The following is a 27,701-nucleotide window of genomic DNA, read 5'->3' on the forward strand; positions in this document are numbered from 1 at the left end:
GGGAAGCTCACTGCACCAGTGGGGGGCTGGGACGGACCGGAGACGTGACCTGGAAGTGCAAACATGCAGGAGGCAGGAGCCCTGAGGCAGCACAACAGAGGAGTCAGAGAAGTCTGGTGATTAGGCAGACCCGTGCACCAGCTTGTTCATGCAAATATCTAATCAACCGATCATTTGGCAGTGCATAAAATCATGCAGACATGGTCAAGAGGTTCAGTTTGTTTTTCAGACCAAACATCAGAATGGGGAAGAAAGGTGATCTAAGTGACTTTGAACTTGGAGTGATTGTTGGTGCTAGACAGGGTGGTTTGAGTATTTCAGAAATTAACTAATTTCTTGGGATTTTCATGCACAACATGGTGCCAAAAATCTAAAAACATCAACAGAACATGGGCAGCTCACCCAAAGGTAGAATTAAAATATGTTTCCACTCATCCATATCTGGACTGATAGTGCTATGAATTCAGATAGCTTCAGTCAGATTTCTAGATTTGGCTATTTTTTTTAGATGCAGTTTGCAGCGATATAATGGACCTCTAAGGATCACTTGTTTTTTTGGCCATCAATGCGCCAAAGATTTACATTTTAAAAAATCAATCATCTCTCTCCAAATATAATGCCACAGTTACTTGCAAACATCAACTGAACTGATTGTTTTTACATTAATTACATTAATGGCATTTGGCATTTTATCCAGAGCAATGAGGGAACGTTTCAAAGGGAACTGCAGTATTTCTCCAACTGCTGACAGCAAGAGCACACCAGTATTCTGGGGCAAAATCAATCAATTGTTTTCATCGGTTTTAGCCAGCTGTTTGGTGTTGCACTTGGCTTGCATATCGAAACATCAAAGTGTACATGTTACCCTGCGGTGAACTTTTGTTAGCCGAATTGCCCAGACAACATAGGACAATTTCGGACTACAAAGAAGACATGGACTTGACATGATATAGGGCGGCCTGTAGCGTAGTGGTTAAGGTAAAGGACTGGGACATGCAAGGTCAGGGGTTCTAATCCTGGTGTAGCCACAATAAGATCCATACAGCTGCTGGGCCCTTGAGCAAGGCCCTTAACCCTGCATTGCTCCAGGGGAGGATTGTCTCCTGCTTAGTCTAATCAACTGTACGTCGCTCTGGATAAGAGTGTCTGCCAAATGCCAATAATGTAATGTAAAATGTAAACATGAACTTTTTAAATAGAAAAATCATATGTTCAGCAGTGCAAAATGCGGATGGGTTGTTTTTGGACCAGAAATATGACTGTAGGCTCTCAGTTTGTCTGTGGAACAAGTTGGGTTTCCCCTCACACTGGATTTTAAACTCTGAAAGGGGATTTGACAGTGAACGCTGAACATTAATAACTTATACTTTCAGAGTGCATTGTGCTCGGCGAGGCACTCCAGAGAGAAGCCATAGCTCGTCTTCAGCTTGCATATTCAGGACCGGAGAGCACATCGTAGTAAATCAAGCAGCCGCCTGTCTTCAGAGCAGATCTCCATTTGGCCAAATAGGTTGTGTAAGGCTGCAGACCCATGCTGAAACATAACAACAAGGGACATTCAATAAAAAATACAATAATAAAATAATGGGTCTTATCGGGTGAACCATTTGGGAATTACAGCCCTTTTTATACAAAGTAACTCAAATTTTAGGGGACCAAAATTTATTGGACAAACTTAACATAGCACAACTGAAATGAAGTCATCATGTTCAATGTTTAGTTGCAAATATTTAGCAGTCAATGGCTGCCTCAAGACTATGACTCATAGACATCACCAGATATACTGTAGGTATCTTTCCTGGTGGTGCTTGGCCTGTACTCTTCTGCTTGTTTTGGGGGCTATTTGCCTTCAGTCTGGTCTTCAGCAAGTGAAATGCATGCTCAGTTGGGTTGAGGTCTGGTGATTCTCTTGGACAGTCAAGAACATTCCACTTTTTGGCCAGAAGAAAATCATTTGTTGCTTTGGCTGTATGTTTTCAATCATTGTCCTGCTGCATGATGAAGTGTTGTCCAATCAGTTTTGGACAACAACCATGCATTAGCTTGGATCTGAGCAGACAATAAGTTTCTGTATGCTTTGGCATTCAACTTGCTGCTGCCATCAGTAGTTACATCATAAATGAACACAAGTGAGCCAGTGGCAGACATACATGCCCAGGCCATAACACGACCTCCAGCATATTTGACAGATGAGGTGGTGTGCTTTGGTTCTTGGGGAGTTCCTTTTTTCTTCACACTCTTTCCATCACTCTGGTATGGGTTGATCTTTGTCTGATCTTTCCATAACACTTTGTTCCAGAACTCTTTTTAATGTACATTTCTAGCCATTCTATTATTGAAGCTTGCCAGCTTGAAGCTTGGTGAGCCCTCTGAGGTCATCCTGGGGTAGTCTTCTCTTGATGGTCATCTTTGACACATCTACACCTACATCCTGGAGAGTGGTCTTGATCTGTTGACCAGTTACGAAGGGATTTTTCTTCACCATTTAAAGGATTCTTCTGTCATCCACTACACTGGTCTTCCGCGGTCTACCAGGTCGTTTGCCATTGGTGAGCCCACCAGCCCCTTCTTGCTTCTTAAAAGTGTGTGTCAAGTTGATTTTGACACACATAATTTTTTAATGGAGGCAAAACAGACAGTATCAGTTGTGTACAGGTATTATTGTCTTCCTTTGTTCTTCTGTACCTTAATATTTTCGATGTGTGCTTGCCCCTATTATACCAATGCTGTTTAGGAAACCATAAAATGGTGTGGCAAAATGGTGGACAAATTAATTTGATAAATGTCAATGTCAATGCATATTCCCCACAGTGAAATCTGAAACCACTTTCTGAGACCAAAGGTGCAGTTCCCGACCCACATTCCTCTTCAGTGCACATCCTGTCCTGTGGGTTTTTCTATTATCGTTTAGATGTACGGTAGTACATACCATAGATGCACATAGATATACCTTATTGTCCCCTTCCAGCAATTTGGGGAAGAGCCAAATGTCAGTTCACCGTAAGCAGTGTGCGTGTTATTATTGAAATGTTATTATTTAACTTTCCGTTAAACGTGAAGCCGTTGTGTCTTTGTCCCTACACAAGCTGTGTCTGCTCTGTCTTTCATTCAGTCCTCCTTTCATGCATCAGTGCATTAAATACTGTTTGCGTTTGCTGGTAAATAGTTTGTTTAAATCAAGAATATAGTGGAATAGGATGCATTTATTTGGAATATAATTAGAAGTGTGTGCATATACAAGTATATTTTGGTAATTTGTTTTAATTTTCATATGTCCCATTCCCACCCTAGTTTGTAATATCCATTTTCCAATATCCAGTATTCATGTTCAGTCTCCACTGCCGACTCCGGAGAATGAAGATGTCTGCAGTTCTCCTCCAAAACATATGATGTCACCAGCCTGCGTCTTTTCACCCCTCGGTCCACGGCCAGGCTCACATAAAGTTAAATCAGAGGAAGAAATTTCATCTGCAAATTAACATGCAGTGCACATGAAATGTGGGCCCCTAACCAGCACTCCTGTACCCTGGGCTGTGGAATCAGCTGTCGCTCGCACTCTGTATCTACCAGCCAGGGGGGTCCCCCGATCTTTTCAGGAGCTAGCCCGGTGAGAATAGAAGCCAGTTAGGGGTGTTGGCAGTGGGGAGACAAATTGTTTCGTTTACAAAAAGGAGCAATCCTTAAATGTGTGTCTAAAAGTATCCGGCCTAACGTAAGTGTAGTCGGCCATTTAGCTGACAGCTGGCACTTGTGGAACTCCTTGGGCACCGGCACAGTCCAGATTCCATCCGAGACCGTGGGTCTCATTCCTGCACTACAGCATTGCTCCTTGATACAGATGGGCCGCCTAGCAGCCCAGGTGCATATACACATAAATAAAAGTTCAGTGGCTACCTTTTGTGTAAACGAGTTGGCAACATTTTTCTGAAGTGTCCGCAGTAACGAAATAGCTGTGTTAATCATAGAAAAAACATTAAGAATTTAATGTTCCTTTTTTAAAGGAAACATGAACCAAAATTTTTATCAAAAATACAGCTTTGAAGGAGTACTGTTACGGCAATAAATATCATTTATATTCAAAGATTGAAACAAGTGCCTTCTGCCCTCACTAAATCACTGATGCTCGTTGCTGTTAACTGTGCTATAAGAGAGGGGTGGCGATGTCCGGTCCTGGTGTGCCACAGGATGCATGCACAGGACACCAGAGGTGAAAAGTCTGGTGGTCAAAGGCTAAAAGTCCCCCCTGTGTTTCTTCCACCCATGAACTCGGCCAGTCGATTTAGCTAATTAGTTCTACCTCCTGGTTTAAGAATGATATTAATGAACAAATCCAGGTGGTTTTGGGGAGGACTTTTACTTGTGTAGGGAATGTTTTACAGTTTGTATGGCTGAACCAGGTGCCCTTAGACTGTGCCCCCAGATGTATGTCTCTTGCTTTAGTTTTTGCGGTAATGGGTCATATATGAGTCTTCCTTCAGAGACAATATTTAACTGAATTTAGCTCCAAAAACAAAAAACAACCTTCCATCCATTATCTAACCCGCTTATACAGGGAAAGAGTTGCAGAGGGTGCTGGCACCTATCCCAACATGCATTGGGCGAGAGGCAGGAAAACACCATTGTCCATTGCACACACACCTCTAATGGAACAACATACTAGATATTTGGGCTAAGTGATGGCTGGTTTTTGCCTGGGAAAGCCGAATTGAGCCGTCCTCTGGCCATTGCCCCTTCATTGACACGCACAAGCAGAGAAAGTGTGTGAAACGGCTAAAAGCTACTTCTGTCATACAGCTAGCTTATCAGCCACTGGATCAGGAGCAGCATCTGCCCGTACTACACGCCTAGCTTATCACTGTCTGCGGGGACATCTGGGAGATAGCCGAGGCCTGTGTGGTTATCAGTGCGAGACCATTATCACAACACGCTACATACATGTGCAACAGGCCTCCCCTACACTGCACTGTTCATAGACAGGAGACTATAAAATAATACTGTATTTACAAGTGTTTAGATCATCTTACAACCATGACAACTAGGATTAAGGTTTTATAATGCAGTCATACCCAGCACTGAATAAGTACATTTTGAGTGTCCACAATTGCACCATAGAGAAATACCAGTGTCAAAATTGACATTCTGGGACAATCCGTTTAATTAATTAATTAGCTTGTAGTTAGCATTGTAAATAGAAAAAATAGCTTGCTAGCTAGCTATAGATTTTTAAAAATCATATTGATATCAAACATCAGACGATGATTCTGCTGATATCTCCCCTGAATAAGATATTATATACACTCAGTGGACACTTTATTACGTAGACCTACCTGTACACCAGCTTGTTAATGCAAATATTTTATTAGTCAATCATGTGGCGGCAACTAAATGCAAATACAAGCATGCAAAAATGGTCAAGAGGTTCAGCTGCTTTTCAGACCAAATGTCAGAATGGCGAAAAAATTTGATCTAAGTCACTTTGACCGTGGAATGATTGTTGTTGCCGGACATGGTGGTTTGAGTATGTCAGAAACTGCTGATCTCCTGGGATTTTCACACACAACAGAAGATGCCATGAGATACTACTGTGCACATAAAACTAGCTGTATTTTATTATCTTTTGTTTGGTCAACACACTTTGCTATCACTTGCTTTGCAGCCATGTTTGTTCACTTACTGGCTTATTGGCTTACCGATGTTGGCGGTAAGATCTGTCGTCTGACAGTCGGAGGGTTGCCGGTTCGATCCCGCCCTGGGTGTGTCGAAGTGTCCCTGAACAAGACACCTAACCCCTTATGAGCTGGTTGGTGCCTTGCATGGCAGCCGATTACGTTGTTGTGTGAAAGGGTGAATGAGAAGCATCAATTGTACAGCGCTTTGGATAAAAGCACAATATGAATGCCAACCATTTACTTATGGTAATGCACATAGATGCTGAAGTCGTTCCAGGAAAGTAGGGAGTACAGATTCACGCTTGAATGGTGAGGCTCTGTCAGTGCTGTGAAACAGGTGCGACGTGTCTTCACAGTTAGGTGCGACGTGTCTTCACAGTTAGGTGCGACGTGTCTTCACAGTTAGGTGCGACGTGTCTTCACAGTTAGGTGCGACGTGTCTTCACAGTTAGGTGCGACGTGTCTTCACAGTTGCTCCCTACTCATTTGTACGTGGCTGGTCTCATATTTCGGGGTCTATTGCTATCCTTAATTCTTACATTTTGGTCCATTTGGCAACATATGTGATGACTGGTTGTCATCCCCTCGCCATAAGGCTGACATAACACTGTCATACACATGACATAACAGCTATCACAAGATACATTGAAGAGTTACCAAAGTTGGATTTCATACTCCTAATACAGAATACCCATTCGAAGGGATGCCATTACTCGGAGCACATTGAGTGCTTGTTTTTTTCTTAGATAATACAGAGGTAGAGTATTTTGGTGACAGAGGACTGCCTAGAGACAGCCAACAATGTAGTTTGACACAGTAATATTCAGCAACATCGAACCTAACTTTAAAGATGCTTTTTGCATTTTAGAGACTTGCTCATGCATTCGGCTTGCAAGTTCCATTGTGTGCATCATCATCATTTGAATAGTTTGCAAGATTGTCCCACCAGACACATGACCAGGGAAAACAGCATTTGGTGGACAAATTTCAGAATGCAAACACACTGAAATCATATTTCTTTAAATATGCATTCCCCACCCACCCCCATCCTCACCACCCTATGGCAGGCCTGACTGTCTGAAGCTGGAGTTGGAGTCCGTTACCTCAGTAGGTTTGGCTACTCTGAGCTTTACAAAGTATATGAAAGGGATTTGACTCAGTAAATCTTGGGTCCCATGACATCTTACATCTGGCACACCCACACAAGTCATTAAACCTGATTAAGCATGTGGCTGTGGAATGTCTGGTCATTCTGGTGGTCAGGAAGATTCCTTACTAGCTGCCTGTAGCTTTGTAGCTCTACTGCTCTGAAGCTGAACTATTTAATTTTTTCTTGAGGAGAAACTCCCAAACTACTTTGTAAACCTGTTCTTGCCATTCCTATCGCAAACAACAAGTTGAAGAATATAGGCCGGTTCAAAGACCATTTAAGTTGTTCTTATGAATATGTACAACATTTTGATATTTTTACACTTCTCTGATTGCTTAACATAACTTGAGAACAGGGTTTGATTAAATTGTGTCTGATTTTTTAGATGCGTGTCTATTTAGTCGAGCCAAAAAAAAAATACAATCTTGAAAAACTATCGGAAAATAAATTTTTAACATTTGGAATAACTAGCTGTTTTGTCACCACTCGCACCCACATATGCACCTGTACAACATACACCCGCTCCCCCAACTTTTTGTTAAAAGACAACTCTGATTACGTTCTTCTGCCATTGGCTGAATAGTCGAGCATCATGGCTGAACTAACACTGAACTGTAGGCATTTATTATGGGTTTATAACCCATTTATAACCCTAAGTGTCCTACTTAAACTTAAACCCGCTACATCCCGCTTGCACCTACCATCGTTCATAAGAATCTCCATGGATATTTCTCAGAGAGAAATTAGTTTGCTTGATTGAATATACCCTGAAACTGTATCTGATTATGTATTTAAATATTATTTTTTTCACTTATAAATTTGCATGAAACCTCCAGCTGGAATAAAGTTTTAGACACTGCATTTGAGACATGTATGTGAGACATGTATGTGAGACATGTAGGTGTTAAATGGTTATTTAGTGTGCAACACTCATTCCAAGTAAGTGGTTGAATTTTGTGATCTCGTATTTATCATTGGTGGCCTTTAGTTCAGTGTATCCATCAGTTACTGTCACTACAAATCATAACCAACTGGGAATTCTGCTCACAACCAGTGTTTCCGACCAATCCAGACTGACTTTGAGATGCATAGAAGCCAAATGCCCTTTCTGTGCATCTCAAACTGCTGCCCAATTGAGTTTTTTTTAAAACTCCCTACCTTTCCCGGTCCCAGAAATACATCCCAGTCTTGGATTGGCAGTTTGGCATCTCGATCTTTGAGGTCATAAATCTTTTTCTTTGAGGCATACCTGCATACAAAAGGTTTGTAAAATCATATACTGTATGTATAGCATGCAGAATGCGCAATTGGGGGGACTATATATGAAAAGGGCTGTAATTCCTTTACAGTTCGCCCAATATGGATGTAAGAACCATGTAGTCACTTTAACCACATTGTGATTGTTCAACTGTTTGTGTGCTGGAGTACAGAACAAAAACAACAAAAATGTGTCACTGTCCGAAAACTTCCGGACTGCACTGTATATTGTATATAAAAGGGGCCGTAGTCATGTAAAAATAAATATGCTTTCTATATGTTTAATTTAGTAAAACATATTCATCAACATTCATGATTTTTATAAAACGTTTGCACATGGGTACTGTGGATAGGTCAGTTAGTCCTCACACACCTGCAGATGTCTTCTTCATTTGTCCTCGTCACAATGGGTCAAACTGGGGGGAAAGTGCTCTGTCAGTGGTGTGGCTGTCTGATGTCTTAAGCATCAATAAGAAGAAAGAAAACGCACAAAAATAAAAAGAAATTCCTTAGTTTAGCAGCGGATTTGATAAAAAAACACAAGTCATATTTCAAGGCTAAATGTGAAATAAAATAAGTCATGAAATAGGTCACCGAAAATCTACCTAATCTATGTTCTATATCACGGGTTGACATTATTTGCTACGCAAATATTTTAGGTGGCATATTTTTTTATCTGGAACTGAAGGAATGTAAAGTCACCCTTTAATCAAATTTTAACCACGGTGCTTTGGGGGAAAACAATCAATTTGCTGACGATGACATGGTTCACCGCTTCTAGAGATGGAAAATAATTAAATATTTACACGTACTGCATTACTGCCACACACGGTAAACATTGATGGAGCTGGCTGTCTGCCGTCTGTGTAATTTGAGCAAGTGAGACGAAAACAGGATTATTATCAGTTTGTGATTATGCTAGGGATCCACTGTGCAAGGGTCCAGGAGACCTTGCCCAGTGCTAGCGCAGGCTAAGGGTCCAGGAGACCTTGCCCAGTGCTAGCGCAGGCTAAGGGTCCAGGAGACCTTGCCCAGTGCTAGCGCAGGCTAAGGGTCCAGGAGACCTTGCCCAGTGCTAGCGCAGGCTAAGGGTCCAGGAGACCTTGCCCAGTGCTAGCGCAGGCTAAGGGTCCAGGAGATCTTGCACAGTGCTAGCGCAGGCTAAGGGTCCAGGAGACCTTGCACAGTGCTAGCGCAGGCTAAGGGTCCAGGAGAACTTGCACTTTGACTAATGGAGATGCAAAAAACAAGACACTTCAGTTCTACATACAACTGTCTAAGCATTTTCAGTGATGGAAAGGACTGCCTGTCATGAAGTATGCCGAGATACTTCTTCACCTGTGGTCCCAATTGTCTGTGAACCATGCGAGGATAATGCTGTATTTTAAAGCCTGTACAGTAATTGATTTTTTTCCCATAAGGAACTTGTTCTGAATGTATACCTAAGCAAGTGTTCTGTGGCAGGGTGTATCGTATTTTACTGTGACAGGGTGTCCTGTATTTTACTGTGATAGGGTATACCATATTTTACTGTGACAGGGTGTACTGTATTTTATTGTGACAGTTTGTAGCCCCGAAAAGGCCAATGTCAATGGGAAGGTCAGGTGCCAGCACTGGGAGCTTAATAATGCACACCTGCCTGCTCAAGAAACTGAAATTCTTTCCTGTGTTTCTTATGGAGTGTAGTATTACAGACATATCGCCCTCATTTTCTGAAGTGCAGGTCACTGAGCATTATGAGGTGAAGCAGAGACTGACTGTGAGGGTAGGAAGCCATGAGCATTATCAGGCAATATACTAGACAAGCTCAGTAAAGTAAAGAAAAGTATTTGAATCCAAAACAATTATGTATTTGACCCGGGTCTGTGACAGGCTCACTTAAGCTGTTACTTCTGTGCAGCCGTGTTACAAATTTTTTAGTTTATTTACCTGAGTTTATAGTTTACAGTTTTCTCAGTCCACAGTTTCTCAGTCCAGTGAGAGCTGAGAAGGTTGCAATGCATGGACAAAAAGCAGAGTGCCTGACGGAATTAACAGATTATTCCAGAGGACTCCAGGAGTAGCTCATGCTCCATGCAAACAACCAGCAAGTCATGTCAGTGCCATAATAACTGGCACCTATCTCCATGGAGTTTGCATGTTATGTCCATGGCTGCGTGGGATTCCTGTGCCTTTTACTGTATTAAAAGCAAGTTAGAACTGGAAAAGACCCTGATTCTGTGTTGGAGCAGTATGTATCAGTATCAGGATGAAGATGAAGGTTTACATTGGATAGATTATGACCAAGGCTGTTAATATAAATAGTGAAAAGAATGGTCCTAGAACTGATCCCTGGGGCACACCCTTGGATATTAAAAATTTTTTTAAATACCCACACTGCAATCTACCTCATAAATTGTTTTCAAACACACTGTTTGTTCTGACAAGTCCAATACTAAAAGTCAACAGTGTCAAAGGCTTTGGATAAATCAATAAAAATGGCTGCACAGCGGTGCCACGTATCTAAGGATATGATAAGGATATCATGTAACGTGGTATACCCCTACCCTCTGCCAGTGCATTCTGAAATGAAGTGGGACAGGTCCTTATGAAAATATACTGCAATATATAAAAAAAGTAATGATACTATATTTAACAGCAAGGTATGTTTAAGCATAATGTGAAATATTGGCCCTATATTCTTTACCTGATCTTGATGATATGTTTCATTACAATATATTGAAGCATATTCTGTTCCTATAAGGGGGGCAGAGAACACTCTCAAAAGAAGCCACCTGAATTGGTTTTCTTTCTTTCTTTTTTTTTCAGAAAAATGAGTTCATATTCAGAAAGCACAAACCTTATTTGCTTGTGGTTTCAGATGAACAGATCAAGTATGATTGTAGCTTGCGTCTGAGTAAGAGGTGATTTATGTTTGAGAGTTAGTGTGGGTTTTTTTTCAGTGAGTTCAAGTCACCCAAGATGAAGATTTTCAGGGAGGAGAAGAAGGAGAAGGAGGTACACTATGTAGATCCCCCAGACGGGGGATGGGGCTGGATGATTGTACTGCACTGCTTCCTGGTACGTTGCCCGGGTCATTTCCTGCCCACCTTCATAATTTTGTTTGATGGTTTCTACCTTTTATTATGTCTTTTTAGTGTAAAACTAAGAAATGTGTTGATAGTTACCAATATGCTCAACACATCCTTTTTCAGCAAGACCCTTGAGCTCTAAGCATTACTGAAACCATGTTATCCAAAGCTTACAAAAAGATCATAAGAAACTGAATGTTTTGATCCCTTTATTGTTCGGAAAATTTGTGCACCAGATCTTGTAAATATAAGTAACTTTTGAACATGTGCAGCACTATCTAGAAGTTGCCTATGGCATTTGTTAAAAAGTATGTTTTTCAGATTTGGCTAGATACTATATAGACAGGCTTCAAGTTGATATGCCACTTGTGTGAGCATTAAGGCGATTGGCTTGTTGTAAGCAGGCATTAAGCTGATTGGCTGTCGTTTGCGGGCTCAGGTAAACGTGTTGGTGATGGGAACCCTGAAGAGCTTTGGGATTTTCTTCGTGGCGTTCCAGGATGAGTTTGGCGGCTCAGCAGAGAGCATCAGCTGGATCGGATCTATCATGTCCAGTCTGCGGCTGTCCGGAGGTCAGGGGCCACAGCTAGACCCCCACGAGGCTAACTAGCACTCAGTCACTCAAACAGTCAGTCAGTCAGTCAGTCAGTCAGTCAGTCAAGTCAAGTCAAGTCAAGTCAAGTCAAGTCAATCAATCAAGTCTATCATGTAATGAACCTATGACTCATTCGATCGCTCAACCTATCAATAAATCAACCAACAAATGAACCAGTCAACCAATCAATCAAGTCGTCAAACTATCACTCATTCAATAAATCATTCAAACTGTCAATGCATTCACCAACAAATTAACCAATCTATCAATCAATCATTCAATTACTCTATCGAACAAACCACCATCTATAAATCTATTTTTTTGTGCAGAACCATTTACAGTTTGTTTCATTACGCTTCATAATTGACAATATCTATAGGGAAAAAAACCCTGAAAAACCACATTGAGCCAATATTGACAAACTGGAAAGTGATCCCCCTGCCTTGAATGACCTGTTTAGTTCTCTGTAATTTGCTGCATATTCCCAGTCGGCCATTTTCCTCTTTCATTCCTTTGCAATGTTTTGCACTCTGAAGGACATTTTTGGGTTTCCTTGATAGGTCCCCTGGCCTCTGTGGCCTGCGCTAAGTTTGGGAACAGAACGACTTCCATTGTTGGGGCGCTGCTGGTCAGTGCTGGGTTCCTCCTGAGTATGCTGGCCACCAGTGCGGTGTTCCTGTACGTCAGCATGGGGCTGATTGTAGGTAGGTCCACCTGCATCACACAACGCCTGCAGCTCGGCTAGCTCGCTAGTAAGCACAGTGAAGATGTAGCTGACTTTGTCTTCGGAAACTTTGGGTGAGCGAGAGGCCTGGGTTCAAGTCTCACTTCAGACCTCAGGTAAAAAGTCCTTACAGGAGCACACCGAGGACGTTTGTATAAAGTGTGTGTTGACTGAAGTGGTCGATCTTGGTTAAAGCTCCGTGGTTAAATGTGCCAAAACTTGCAAAAACATTTTGAGTCATATATCTTACTGTGTCCTTGAGGATAAAGCAATTCATTGACAGAATAGTGTGCAATTATTTTGGACAAGAAGAGAATACAAGACCTTGTAGTTCTTGGCAAAGAAGTGGAGGACAGCGGCTTTTCTGTAATTTATGGTGAACCTCCATGTTAGTGTGTTTGTTTGTGTTTCCTGCAGGCATGGGCTTTGCTCTGCTGTATCAAGCCACCTCTGTCGTCACGGCAACCTATTTCAGGAAGAGGCTGGCCACGGCGTACTCGATTGGTCGATCAGGAATGGGTTTGACCTTTGCACTGGCTCCCTTCACTCAGCTCCTGCTTGACCAGTACGCCTGGCAAGGTACAAAACAAAAAAACAGCAGCCACATATACCTGCCACATAACTACTGGCTTTCAGTAAACAAGCTACTCAATTAAATCACTTCCGTTCAAAAAGTAAGAGACATTTCTTCTTATGAATCATATTGTTGTTGGTGAATGAAAAAAAAGTTTTTTTTGTATTTAAAAAATATATATCTACAGAACACTTATTTGCAAGACACTGAAAGTATCAAAACCCCAAGGAATATATCTTCAATCCTTGCAGTTCTAGATACGTAGTACTCTTGGTTCAATAAGCTTTAGGCAGCATCAAGTACTAGCTTCCCATGGCTCTGGACTTTAGCTTCAGTAAAAGCGAACTGCCAACAATTTCAAACATTGCACCACAAAAGTTACTATACAGTTCACCATTGGACACTGGACATGTTCAAGGCCCCAAGAAGTCCCTGTCCCCAGTTTGTAAGTTATTGAGAAACTGACAATTACATTCATCTTAGATCAATATGGAAGGGAAGTTAGCAATACACATTGTGGTTGAGGTTGAGGTGAGTGTTTGACCCTTTACTGTCAAACACTCTTTAGTGTATGATATTAAATAATGTAATTATTAATCATAATATTTATCTAGTCATTTATATTCCTGAATGGTATTGAGACCAGTGGCTATCATTTATCATTTATCATTTAAACAGGGGCTCTGCTGATTTTGGGGGGACTCATGTTGAATCTGGTGGCCTCCGGGATGCTCCTTAGACCCCTCCACGTCAGGTTTCCCTCCTCCTCCTCCTCCTCCTCCTCACCTCCCACATCCTCACCACAAACTCACAAAGACACCAGCAGCCAAATGAGTGGAACAGAGAAGGAGGCTCCAAAGCTGTGCTTGAATGGCTCCTCTCCCGTAACCAACGGCACAGCCAAAACGGACCCTTCCTCTGGGCCCCGTTGGGACTCCCCGTCCCCGGAACCGCAAGTCCCAGAGCTCAAAGCACCACTGACCTCTGATCTCACAAGCCTGGTCCGAAATGGGCTTGGAGGTCAAGACGGGGACCACTGCAAGGCTGGGTCTGGAGAGGTGACCCAGGAGCTGAATGGGAAGTCTCCGGTAACAGTGAGCGTACCAGGAGAGCAGCCCTCGAAAAGGGCCAAAGTGTTGGACTTTGCACTTCTGAAAAACCCCTTCTTCTGCATCTACACTTGGTCGCTGGTCTTCAGCCAGTTGGCCTATTTCATCCCCTACTTCCATCTGTCAGCCCGTGCTCGGACCCTGGACATCGACCCCATGGACGCGTCCTTCATCATCTCCGTTGCCGGTGAGTCTGGCGAGATATCGCACAGGACCATCAGTGCACAAGACCATTATTGGTTCTACAGTGAAACACAAACTTGGAAATGCTTCATTTGTATTCTCAGAAGTACCTTCTGGTCCATGTTCATGTTCTATTCATGTTACCCAAAGGTTATGCTGTATGCTGATCACTTAATTTGACTTTTGTCAGCAGTGTAGTATTTGCATGGTTGTATGTAAAATGACAGTACTTTCAGTGCAGGGTCATCGTGATTCAGTTCTTCCAAGGTTTCTTTTGGTTCCAGGTTCTTTGGTTAAAACGGCATAGTAATTCGCTGAAGATCAGATGAATTGTGAGAGATTTGAGATCAGATGAATCGAAGTTCATATTCAGTGTCTTCCTACATGCTGAACCCAGATAACCAGCCAGATATAATTTGCTCATTGTACATTCTGTTTTTGCTCATGGGCGTGGAGTGCTATTAATTCTTTGCAAGCAAGACATGGCTAAGACAGATTGTGACATGTCTGCTTAATGGAGTGAATGCCAGTGAGTAATCATTTTATTTGTTATAGCTCGTCAACCATGCTTTAATAACCCTGATTCTGTGCCCCAGACGATATCTGCCTGGCCACGCCCACTAATTTTCTTAAAAACACCAGCTCTCCCAGCTCCTCCAGTGTGATATAAAGTTAGAGTGGTTCACAACGCCCTCAGCCAGGGTATTAATTATTTGTGAGCTTCTCAGGGTCTTATGTAATGAGTGATCTTATGCAAAAGCTGAACTTTAGCCCACTAGCCGTGGAGGCTGGTTCATAGGTACCCCTTTGATGGGACCATAATACAGGAACAGAAATGTTTTGTGCCACAAGACTGCCAAAACAAACACACCCTGCTAACCGAGCAAATTCATCTGTCATGGCGGAACCGAATCTACGGCCCTAGGATGAGCTGTTCATTTCCAAACGTACATGTCTGACAGGTGCGCTGAAGGGTACTACAAGTACTCACGGTAGCGAAAACAGCCAAAGGTCACTCCAGTGAAGAACATCCATGGGCTCATTAAAGAATTGTAAATCTAACAGATCTGTCAGGTCAGTAGTACTACATTGCACTCTCAGAAGAGAACAATGACTCGTTGTTTTTCAGAATTAATACAGACGTTAGCTCTTGAGTTTGGGTGGCTGCAGACCAAATGCAGGAGGGGGGTGAGTGTGTGGAATGAGGTAGAGCAGCGATACTCAACTCCATGACCTGCAAGCCGCAGTGTCTGCAGCGCTACTCAACTCCATGACCTGCTGGCCGTAGTGTCTGCAGCGATACTCAACTCCATGTCCTGCGGGCCGCAGTGTCTGCCGGCATTTGCTTCAACCTTGCGCCTGTTTTCACTAATCAGCATATTATCCAAACCATGCAGGTAAAATACTGTGAATAGTGAAATCAGGTGGTGTGGCGCACGGGGAGGTTTGAATGCCTGCAGACACTGCGTGGAGTTGAGTAGCGCTGGGTGTAGAGTGAGGAATTGGGCAGGGGGATTGTGGGGGGGTTGCGAATAAAGCTGTCTGGAGGGGGAGCGGGGGGGGAGCACTGGTTGGGCTCCAGGCCCGCTGAAAGGGTGTTCCAGTCACACCCCGATACCCCATTTGTCTCCTTGGGAAAGGATCGCTGGCACAATGGGCATCTGAGCAGGCCCAACTCGCTCAGCGAATTCCATCGGTGTGTGAAATGTTTCCAAGACTGGCAGCAGTTACCAACTCACTCATCCAGGCCCCCCCCCCCCCCCCACTGCCCCCCATTCACACACACACACACACACACACACACTCACCCCTCCTCCCCTTGGAAGTTCACACATCCTTTCTGCCCATACGTCCCCAAGGCCATCCACCACTGGCAAACTCCCTGGAGAGTTGCTAGGCAACGGTCTCCCGGGCGAAGTGGGCGCCCTGGCGACGCGGGGGCTCTGGGTTCGGCGCAGTGTGGAAGCGGCTGGCTAGGGCAGTGGCGCGCACAAAGACCGGTCCCGCCAACCAACAGGGTTCGCTTTTGTGACCAGCCAGCCGGAGAGCTCTCGATGCATTTTATAGCCTGTTTAACAGTGGGACTGGGCTGCTCCCTTTGTTAAAAGTGTCTGCCCCGTTATTGTTCAGATGGAGAAGTCTATTAAGAGAAGAGGGCCGGGTTACAAATGCCTGTCACGCGCTGTCTGACTTCGGATAGAGACACACGAGCAGACTTGTGAATCTGCGAGGGCGAACCGCATTTCCCATTCACAGAAACTGGATGTAGAAGGAGGAAGTCACATGGTGCAGAGACAGCTGGGAAGCCTGAGGAACCCAGCTGAGATTAAAGTACTCAAACAAGCTCACAACTCTTCTGTGTTTAAGTGGTGACACACTAGGAGATACCTGTCGCTTGCTGAGTGTACATAAACATTGTACAGCTGTATCTGCTGTTCTTTTTTTTTAGCTATGTGTCAGCATTTTGTTGGACTAATTCTGGCAAGAGCTGTTGTGCTGACACTGAGTGGTGCTTCAGTATTACATTACATTATATTACAAGTTATTTAGCTGATGCTTTTATCCAAAGCGACTTACAATTGATCAGACTAAGCAGGGGACAAAACCCCCTGGAGCAATGTGGGGTTGAAGGCCTTGCTCAAGACAGGTTTTATCGTGGCTGCACCGGGTTTGAGCTCCCAACCTTGCGGGCCCAAGTCATGTACCTTAACCATTAGGCTACAGGCTTTTGAAGGGGGTGGTAATAATGGAGAGTAATAATGGAAGGGATTATATCTGAGAAGGTTGTCACAGGAAGTTGGGTCCCCCAGGGATCACTGTTGGGACCTCGGTATTTTAAAATAGTCTAGCTTGAAAATGACTTTGAAAACAAAAGGGTTGTGTCAGTCTTAAACAGAAAATAACTGTTTAGTAGTTACTGGAAGATGTTACGATCTAAACACTGACCGGATGCAACATGGAGTCAGGGGAGGCATGGTAACACAGCAGCTGAACAACCATGGGACCCCAGGAATAGACTTAGAGGGTGAGAGGGAGAGAGAGAGAATAGTATTAATAACAATGCCAAAATATTAGCACACGTTTCTGTGTTGCTGCTGTGGTAATCACATTTTCAGGGCTGCCATAGTGATTATTAAGCTAACCAGAGTATGAAGTGGGAGAAAGAGGGCCATGTTCCTTTGTGTGTGTTTTAGCGCAGAGGGAAAGTTGTGTGAATGTCTGGCCAGGCCTTGTTCAGTGCTGAGGGGTGCCTCCAGGACCTGGTTCGGTCTGTTCTTGATTTGAGGACAGGGATCTAGGACAGGACTGCTAGATGTGGCAGGGCTGAGAAGGTGAGGAGACATCTGCCAAATGCCATTAAGAGGCGTGGGATGAATTGTATGGATTGGCTTATGGAATGGATTATGTTTATGGATAGTTTAGTGATTTGGATTGCCTGCTCTGGGGGGTTTTCCTCCCCCCTAGATAAGTTTAGTGAATAGTAAATTGAAAAGTTTGAATGGAAAATGTTTTTAAAGAGATATTTGGAAATTGAGAGATGGATTTGGACAAGATGTTTGTATTGGATTGAGATTTGGATTCGGAGTAGTTGTACATAACATGACTTGTAGATGGCTAGTATAAGGTGTTTAGTATAAAATAAGGGGAGCTTTGGCCCTTTAAAAATAAATCTACCTGGAGTGTTTATTCTATAGCAGCGCTACTCAACTCCTCGTCCTGCGGGCCGCATTGTCTGGAGGTATTTGCTCTGACCGTGCGCTACACCACCGGATTATCACAAATTATTTTACCTGCTTGGTTCAGATAATAAACTAATTAGTTAAATCAGGTGGTGTAGTGCATTTACTTTTAAACCTGTTGGTCTGCACCTTGCCAAACAAGGTGTGTGTTTTCGTTTTCACTTCGGATATAGGCTAGGCTACATCCAATTTGAAAGTTATTCTTACACACACCCTTCTTATCAAAGTGATCTACTTGTTTGAGAGTAGAGAGATCAGATTTCATTAAACTAACACCTGAAAATGAACCTGGCTTAACAGGCTCACTCTAAAATAAGCTGTAGTTCTTTCAATCAGTGCACAAATTTATTGATTTCTTGAGGCTGTCCGAGTTTATGACCTCAGGAAATTTGGCAGCTGATCAACTCAATTACATGGTTTGACCAGTAGCCTACTGTACAGGGTACTTCCAGACTATTGTAGCTGGTTATAAATTATGTAATTGGCACACAAATTATTATACATATAAAGCAGCACAGCTCTGGGTCAGATCCTTTCCAAATTCTTACCATGATTACATTTAATTGCATGAATGAGTGTTGATTGTCAGTCTGCATACTTGGTTTTGTTCCAACCAATTGCCTTGTTTTTAAGCTCTATAAATGACCCTGGTACTGGCACACAGTAAAATCATCAGGATACATGTGCAATCTGCAGCTGGCACTCATACACATAATTGAATCTAATATCATCATATATTTGAACCCCAGTCTGGTTGCAGTCTTTTAATATCAGGTAATATCCTCAACTGAATGCCTGATCAATTGGATTGATATTAGGAGATTGACTTGGCCAGTTAAGAAAATTCAATTTTTTGGCCCAAAAAACTCTCACACACTTTGGCTGTGTGCTTTGGTACCATCCAGTTAGTTTTGAGGCATTAGCTTGGATCTGAGCAGACAAGATGTTTCTGTATACTTCGGCATTCATCTTGCTGCTGCTGTCAGCAGTGACATCATCAATGAACACAACTTCCAGCCATACACGCCCAAGCCATAACTCTACCTCCACCATGTTTGACAGATAAGGTGGGAGGTGAGGTGTTGTCTCTCATGTTGAAAGACAACAACTCCAAATGTAGAATCATCTCTAGACCTACTGCTAGCTCTTTTATGCATGAACTAGCAATGAAACTTAACAGATCTATTCATCTGTATAATGGATATCTATGTATAAAAAGGCTACCTATATTTTTGCCCTCAACAGCACCCCGGGTGCAGATGGTTGCATCAAAAGGGTAATCTTGTGTTGTAATACCGCACCCCTGCATGTTTGCTCATCAGTCAGTCAGGTTGTGGCTCGTGTGATTGTCTCATGCAGGAGATCAGGGTTCAAGGCTCACCTTTTTTCCCCTCTTTGTTTCACTTTTAAAAAAATGATTCAATGACAAATTTTATTTTTCAACTCAGTCCTGGGGGTTTGGGGAAAGCCACTCTTAACTGAACGTCAATTGGAGCAACTCTCAGTTTAGAGGGTAGAACAGAGTTTTGGTAGTAACATCAAGCAGAACACATCTGTCGGACCCCAGGTTGCTATTGAGGGCAAAAAACTGCATCAAGAGTATAAAAACAGCTACAATTCCTACACTGTTCACCTAATATGGATATAAAAACCCTCAACTTAAAGCTAAAAGTTTGTACTTTAACTTCATAGTCATTGTTTTATTTCAAATTCAGAGTACAGAGCTAAAACATGAAAAAAAATTTTTATTTGAAGTTCCCCTGTCCAAATACTATTGGACTGCTCTGTATATAGGGCGATGGTGGCATTGCAGTTGGTGTTCTGAAGGTGAGAGTGTCAGTTGGATCTGTGGTGCGGCTGCAAAGGATAGCGGTATTGATTGGAGCGCAATTGATCTCGGACAGAATGCTGCCGCCAGCCTTTCCTAAAATATCAATAATGCAACGAAACCCTGACCAGGAGACACCAACACCAGGCCATGCAGCGAGAGAGTCACAGTCATACACCTTTACACACACACACACACACACACACGCATGCTCACACACACAGATATGCACACACATTCAGCTGTTCTGCTGACCAGTTTACCTTCCTGTACCGGCTTCACAAAACAAGGCCTCTGTGCTTTTGAGAATACAGGGAATTTAGAGCAGAGCTCAGTCGTCAATAGGCAATCTCCGACATTAACCTCTCCCCCATTTGGCAACATGTAACATATGGGCTCCACAAGAGGCAAGAGTCATTGACCGTTGGCCTTTCGAATAAAAACAGACCCAGAGCTAAGCAGTGTGGGCAGAAGAGAGTGGTTATAAATTAATCAATATATAATACTTTATTAGGTATTCGTTAGACTTATTTTTTAGACTTCTACTGCTGTATCCTATCTAATTTTTTTTTTTGTTATTGTTTTTTTGCACCATTCTTTGCAAACGCTAGAGACTAGTGTGTGTGAAAATCCCAGAAGATCAGCAGTTTCTGAGATACTCAAACTAGCCTGTCTGCCACCAACAATCATTCCATGGTCAGTCACATTTTTTCCCCATTCTGATGGTTGATGTGAAGCTCCTGACCCATATCTACATGATTGTATACATTGCACTGCTGCCACAAAATTGACTGATTATATAATCGCATGAATAAGTAGGTGTAATAAAGTAAAAAATGTTCCTAACAAAGAGTGTATATTCAGTGGGTGTATGTATAATAGAGGGTGGTTATTAGTCAATTGATTTTTCTTTTATCCTCCTGTAACACATTAGTGTGGCTATATTATTTGCTCAGAACACATTGATTAAAGTAGTGACTAGCCATCAAACACTTCTGGAGCAAAACAAATCACCCTGCTGATTTTCTGCAGACTTTCCCTGAAACAGCACGGAAAGCTCAATGCCTGCAGATTGTGTCTGGGCTTAGTTAACTCCCGGGGCATCTTTAGAGGCGTTCCTGCTGGGGTGTCAGATACAGCTTTGAAAGGGACAATGCAACATTGACCAGGAGGAAATAGAGCTGTGTCAAATCCGCTTTTGCTGTGGAGTGCTGTTGTTGGGTTGTGGTTTGGAGGTCATGAGTGCCAAAAAAGGGGTTGCTGGTTTTAAATCCCAGTAAATCCCAGTTTTTTTATTATTATGCAAGATTGATTTCATGTCAACTTAATTATTCCTGCTATTAATTGTTTAATGGGCCCAATCATTTATACTGTATGGTATGACATTTTAGTTACATTTATTACATTGCATACACACTGGTCCTCCAGGACCAGAATTGCCCACCCCTGTCACAGGAAGAGGAGGGATTGCTCCTGCCCTGGTCTGTACCTCATAGGCCATCTGTACAAACACGCGGCATCAGTGAAGGTTTCTTTGGCAGACATGAGCAGAGAGCACATCAAAGGCGGAGAGCGCAGTCTGAAGAGTGCCGTAGCCCGTGGGCATAGTTTTGTGCTCCATCTGCCCTGGTCACATGGGCCCTGACCACCAATCAGAGTGACCGAGAGGAGAGTGAGAGATCTGGGCCCCCTGACTGGCAGGTCCATAGACGGTCTGGGACAGACACCAGGGCTGCAGTTTCCCAGCTGGGGTCGGTCGTGGTGTTCCCCTGGGACAGCTTGAGGGCGGGATCTGGGTGGTGAAGAAGCCAGAGGCTCCTTGGACTTCTTGATCATGACTGCCATTTTGTGATTATCTGAGCCATGACACACGCTGTGGCACTGGGCCATGCAGCAGAAGTGTGGCACTGAAAGGGGGCTATGTCTTTTTTATTACTTTTTCATATCGACATTATGATGTTTTAAAAATAAGACACCCACACAGAAGAATGCTTTTCCTCAAAACAAATTACATTGACTACGAATTTGTGATTTCTTTACACTCCATAATCCGTCTTCTGCTTATGTCAGTCTGAAACAGTGGTCCTCACTCCTGGTCCTGGAGAGCCGCAGGGTGTGCTGGCTCTCATTGTTACTTAGCACTTAATTGATCAGTGAAAGCAGTTTATTTCACAGTTAGCTCACTTCACCTGGTTCCTTGGGTCTGAATTGGTTGCTGATATCAGGGTGAAAACAAAAACCAGCACAACCTGCATCTCTCCAGGGTATCAGATACCTCCATCAATGCTCCTGAGATAATAATCATTTTCTCACGAATGAAATGTGCAGCTGGTGGCCAGTCAGACTTACGATGAGGAAAGAGGTACTGACTTCGTTCATAAGTGCATGGCTCCACCAAAGAACCAGCTAAACCCAACCAGCCTGTCGATTCTCCAAGCTGCATAAGCATTGAAGAATGCTAATGTTAGCTGTCAAGCTATCAAGCTATTGTTCTTTCATAGCTAAAGTTAGTCTACAAGCATATCAAACAACACCGTACACAGCTAGACCACATAAGACAAAGCAAACTGTGGAGATAATGCATTGATATAATACATTATAATACAATATAATACAAGTAATACAAGTTGCTATATGAAAATATATTACTTGTCATAGGACTCATCGCTTGATTTGTGTGCTACAATATCCAGCTCCCCAGAATACTTATTGATACTGTACTGAATAGCATGCCAGTTAACCACTCTACTGCATGAATCTCAGTCAACCACGGTGGGGGACAAAATACACAAATCCTATACTTGAGTAAAAATAGAAAAGTACTTGCTTTTAAATGTTAAATCACAGTACTTTTACTTTTGATACTTAAGTACATTTAAAAGCAAGTACTTTTGCACTTTTACTGTGTTTTGGTAACAGTATCCCTAATATACCCTAAATATATTTTTCTCGTCTTTCACCAAATTTGGAATACCCTATAACAATATTCTGTTGTACTTGCACTGTTCCCTGAAAAGCACTGTACACATCTCACTACTTACAAGGGTGATATACTTAATAATCAAGTGAGCCTTTCCTATTATGCACAATACAAAGCACTTTGAGCTGCATCTCTGGTGCTACACAAATACAGTTTACTATTATTATTACCCAATGCATGCTGGGATAGGCTCCGGCACGCCCGGAAGCCCTAACCAGGAAGAAGTGGGTTAGATAATGGCTGGATGGATTAGTAACTTTATAAAGGTCTGTGAGAATAGGGTGAGGGACCATAGTTGAATATATGAGTATGGCTTGTTTGTAACAGCAGTAATGGCGATGCTCTCTCTCCACAGGGATCACAGAGACGGTGGCCCAGCTGGCCTCCGGATGGCTGACGGACAGGAACTTCCTGCACAAGTACCATTACCACAAGGCCTACCTGATCCTGTGCGGCCTGGTCAACCTGCTGTCGCCGCTGGCCGACACCTACATCCTGCTCATGGTGTACGCCATCTTTTTCGCCATCTTCTGCGGAGGGTACATGGCCCTCCTCCTACCCGTCCTAGTGAGTGTGCTTCCCCCTCTGTTCCCCCTCCCTGGGGCAACAGGTGCTAGGGACCCACCAAAAACGTGGCTACATACACTCAGGTGCTACATACACTCAGCTGCCAAAGGCACAGAGGTGGCAGAATGGAGAGGTCTGGTATTTGTGTAGGGTCTGATGATATTTTGTATATACACTCATCTTTTGTATAGACCTGCACACCAGTTTAATGCAAATATTTAATCAGTCATGTGGTAGCTACTCAATGCATAGAAGCATGCAGACGTGGACAAGAGGTTCAGTTGTTGTTTGGACCAAACATCAGAATGAAGAAATGTGATCTATGTGACTTTGACTGTGGAATGATTGTTGGTGCCAGACACTGTGGTTTGAGTATCTGAGAAACTGCTGACCCACTGGGATTTCCACTGGGGAACAGTCTCTACTTTATATGCTGGGGGATGAGATATGATCCTGGGGGATGAGTGATGAGTGTTGATGCTGGGGGATGAGTGATGGTGTTGAGTGATGAGTGTTGGGGATGAGTGAAGATGTTGGGGGTTGAGTGATGATGCTGGGGATGAGTGATGAGTGTTGGGGGATGAGTGTTGATGTTGGGGATGAGTGTTGATTCTGGGGATGATGTTGGGGGATGAGTGATGATGAGTGATGAGTGTTGGGGATGAGTGTTGATGCTGGGGGATGAGTGATGATGTTGGGGGATGAGTGATAATGTTGGGGGTTGAGTGATGAGTGTTGGGGATGAGTGTTGATGTTGGGGGATGAGTGATGAGTGATGAGTGTTGGGGATGAGTGTTGATGTTGGGGGTTGAGTGATGATGTTGGGGATGAGGGATGATGTTGGGGGTTGAGTGATGATGTTGGGGATGAGTGTTGGGGATAAGTGATGAGGATGGGGATGAGTGTTGATGTTGGGGGATGAGTGATGATGTTGGGGATGAGTGTTGATGCTGGGGATGATGTTGGGGGTTGAGTGATGATGTTGGGGATGAGTGATGAGTGTTGGGATGAGGGTTGATGCTGGGGGATGAGTAATAATGTTGGGGGTTGAGTGATGAGTGTTGGGGATGAGTGTTGATGCTGGGGGATGAGTGATGATGTTGGGGGTTGAGTGATGATGATGGGGATGAATGTTGGGGATGAGTGATGAGGATGGGGATAAGTGTTGATGTTGGGAGGTAAGTGTTGATGTTGTGTGATGAGTGATGAAGTTGGGGATGAGTGATGATGGGGATGAGTGATGATGTTGGGGATGATGTTGGGGTTGAGTGTTGATGTTGGGGGATCAGTGATGATGTTGGGGATGAGTGATGATGTTGGGGGATGAGTGATGATGTTGGGGTTGAGTGTTGATGTTGGGGGATCAGTGATGATGTTGGGGATGAGTGATGATGTTGGGGATGAGTGATGATGTTGGGGGATGAGTGATGATGTTGGGGGATTAGTGTTGATGTTGGGAGATGAGTGATGATGTTGGGGGTTGAGTGATGAGTGTTGGGGATGAGTGTTGATGCTGGGGGATGAGTGTTGATGTTGGGAGATGAGTGATGATGTTGGGGATGATGTTGGGGATGAGTGATGATGTTGGGGGATGAGTGATGATGTTGGGGGATTAGTGTTGATTTTGGGTGATGAGTGATGATGTTGGGAGATGGGTGATGATGAGTGATGATGTTGGGGTTGAGTGATGATGTTGGGAGATGGGTGATGATGTTGGGGGATGAGTGTTGATGTTGGGGTTGAGTGATGATGTTGGGGGATGGGTGATGATGTTGGGAGATGGGTGATGATGTTGGTGGATGAGTGATGATGTTGGGGGATGAGTGTTGATGTTGGGGGATGAGTGTTGATTTTGGGTGATGAGTGATGATGTTGGGAGATGGGTGATGATGAGTGATGATGTTGGGAGATGAGTGATGATGTTGGGGGATGAGTGTTGATGTTGGGGTTGAGTGATGATGTTGGGGGATGAGTGTTGATGTTGGGGTTGAGTGATGATGTTGGGGGATGAGTGACAATGCACCTGTTGTTGACTGTGCCTGATATGTGCTTTTCCTGTGCTTGTTTTTTCTCCTGCAGGTTGACCTGGTTGGCCCGGAGAAGCTGAATAACTCCATGGGATTCTCCATGTTCTTCGTGGGCCTGGGCTGCCTCACAGGGCCCCCCCTCGCAGGTGAGCCCCCCCGGGAAATGGGGCTTCTTGGGAAGTGGTCCTAAGACCACCAAGACCACTAACTAAGAAAAGTGGTATCCATAGTTCCACTTTCCACTAATGATACATAACAGCAATTATGCTTAGAGCTAAGAGTTACCCAAAAGACGGTGTGTGGAGCAGATTGTGTATGTGGGCTGTGTGTCTGAAGAAACACAGCACTTGGCTTTGTCTGCTTATGTGTGTGTGCGCAATTGTAACAGTGAGGAACAATTGCCACTGTGTGGGCTTAATAAGATTACTTATGAGTGTGTGTGAGTGAGTGTGTGTATGCATGCATGCATGCTTTTAAAAACATTATTTAATTTGCTTTGAAAGCTGTTGAGGTTGTTCAGAGATCTTTCTAGACATTTGTCATCCAAAAGTTTGGATGGACATTTGTCATCCAAAACATTTCACAATGTTGGCAACGAAGGTTTTGTGTCTCTCAGACAAACATAAAATATGCGCGTATCAGCTGCACCGGAGCTGCATATGTCCCTGTCCAACTGGAATGGCTGCCAGAGGATTACAGTGATGCTCTGAATCAGATCTTCCTGCCAGATGTCCTGGACGATCAAAGGGCCCCTTCGAAGAAGAGATCAGCACCCAGTCCCCTGGAATCTGGGCCCCTTTAAGGGAGCTACACTGCCTGAACCCCTGAACCCAGTGACACCCACACCCTAGCCTGACCCTCCCCCCTCACACACACACACACACTCGCACACACACACCCTCCCCCCCCTCACACACACACACACACACACACACTCGCACACACACACCCTCCCCCCCCCCCTCACACACACACACACACACACACACACACACCCTCCCCCCCCTCACACACACACACACACACACACACACTCACACACACACACACTCACACACACACACACTCACACACACACACACACACACACACACACACACACACACTCGCACACACACACCCTCCCCCCCCTCACACACACACACACACACACACACTCGCACACACCCCCCCCCCCCCCCTCACACACACACACACACACTCACACTCACACTCACACTCACACTCACACACACACACACACACACACACACAGAGCCTCTCTCTCCTGTCTGGGAGGGGTCAGGCTGCACGATATATGGGAAATGTCGTCATCCAGATATGAACATGCAAGATAAACACATTGCAAGCGACCGCTTCAACTGCCATGAATAATATTTCAGTTGATGTTCTGTTTATGTGCAATTTGTTCAGAAAAAGCATGTTGGTGGGCATAAGCGATTGATTGTCTGGGGTCTAGGTTAGCAGTGTACCTGAAACAGAAAGACATTCGACGACAGTGGACACTTCATGGATACCCAGGGGTAACTGTGGTGGCAGCAGAGGTGTTGTTTAGTAATAGAGCCTGGCTGTTTACCCGTCTGACTGCAGGGAGCAGCAGGGCCCCAAACGCCAGCAAGCTTGTCAAGAACAGGGCCCTCTGCTGGAGGGAATGTGCACTGCAGCTGTGATGGACAGTGGGTTATCTGCAGCGCTGTCATTGTAGAACACTGGCAAAGATGAGCTTCTTTGCCATTCATATTGATGGGCCACTGTTTAGAATACCACTTTAGGGGGAAAAGGGGAGAAAGAGGTGTATGGGAAAAGGTATTCAAATTATTACATTTATGAGCAAAAAAATATTTCTTGATTTCTTCAGATTTGGATGGGTCTCAGGCTTTATTCTCTGCAGTTACCCAGAAAACTCAGTAATCCTGCTTTGTAGCACAGACCCCGATTGGGTCTGCGATTTGTGCCGTTTGTGTGAAGGCCCGTGTTTTTCCCGTGGGTTGCAGGCTTCCTGTACGACTACACGCAGACGTACGACTGCTCCTTCTACCTGGCGGGCGTGTGCTACCTGCTGTCGTCCGTGTCGCTGTTCCTGGAGCCGCTAGCCCAGAGGTGGAGCCGCAGGAGGGCCTCCCAAACCGCCCGGCAGGACTGGAGGACCAACGGGTGCTTTCGCGCCGAGCCACTGCGCAACGGCGTGGTGTAAGGAGGCCCCGCCCCGCCCCTGCCGAAATCCACA

The 27,701-nt window shown here is 44.0% G+C and overlaps 1 protein-coding gene across 1 annotated transcript; it reads left to right on the forward strand.

The window, feature by feature from the left end:
* On the forward strand, positions 1-27,668 carry slc16a4 (solute carrier family 16 member 4). The gene is made up of 9 exons (XM_061258906.1): positions 1-116; positions 11,019-11,136; positions 11,587-11,719; positions 12,303-12,446; positions 12,884-13,045; positions 13,719-14,336; positions 23,236-23,447; positions 25,527-25,620; positions 27,469-27,668. The coding sequence occupies exons 1-9, from the start codon at positions 64-66 to the stop codon at positions 27,666-27,668; spliced, it is 1,734 nt and encodes a 577-aa protein (XP_061114890.1). The 5' UTR covers positions 1-63.
* The last annotated feature ends 33 nt before the right edge of the window (positions 27,669-27,701 follow it).

Source organism: Conger conger, chromosome 10 (genome assembly GCF_963514075.1).
Source record: "Conger conger chromosome 10, fConCon1.1, whole genome shotgun sequence".
Lineage (NCBI taxonomy): Eukaryota > Metazoa > Chordata > Actinopteri > Anguilliformes > Congridae > Conger > Conger conger.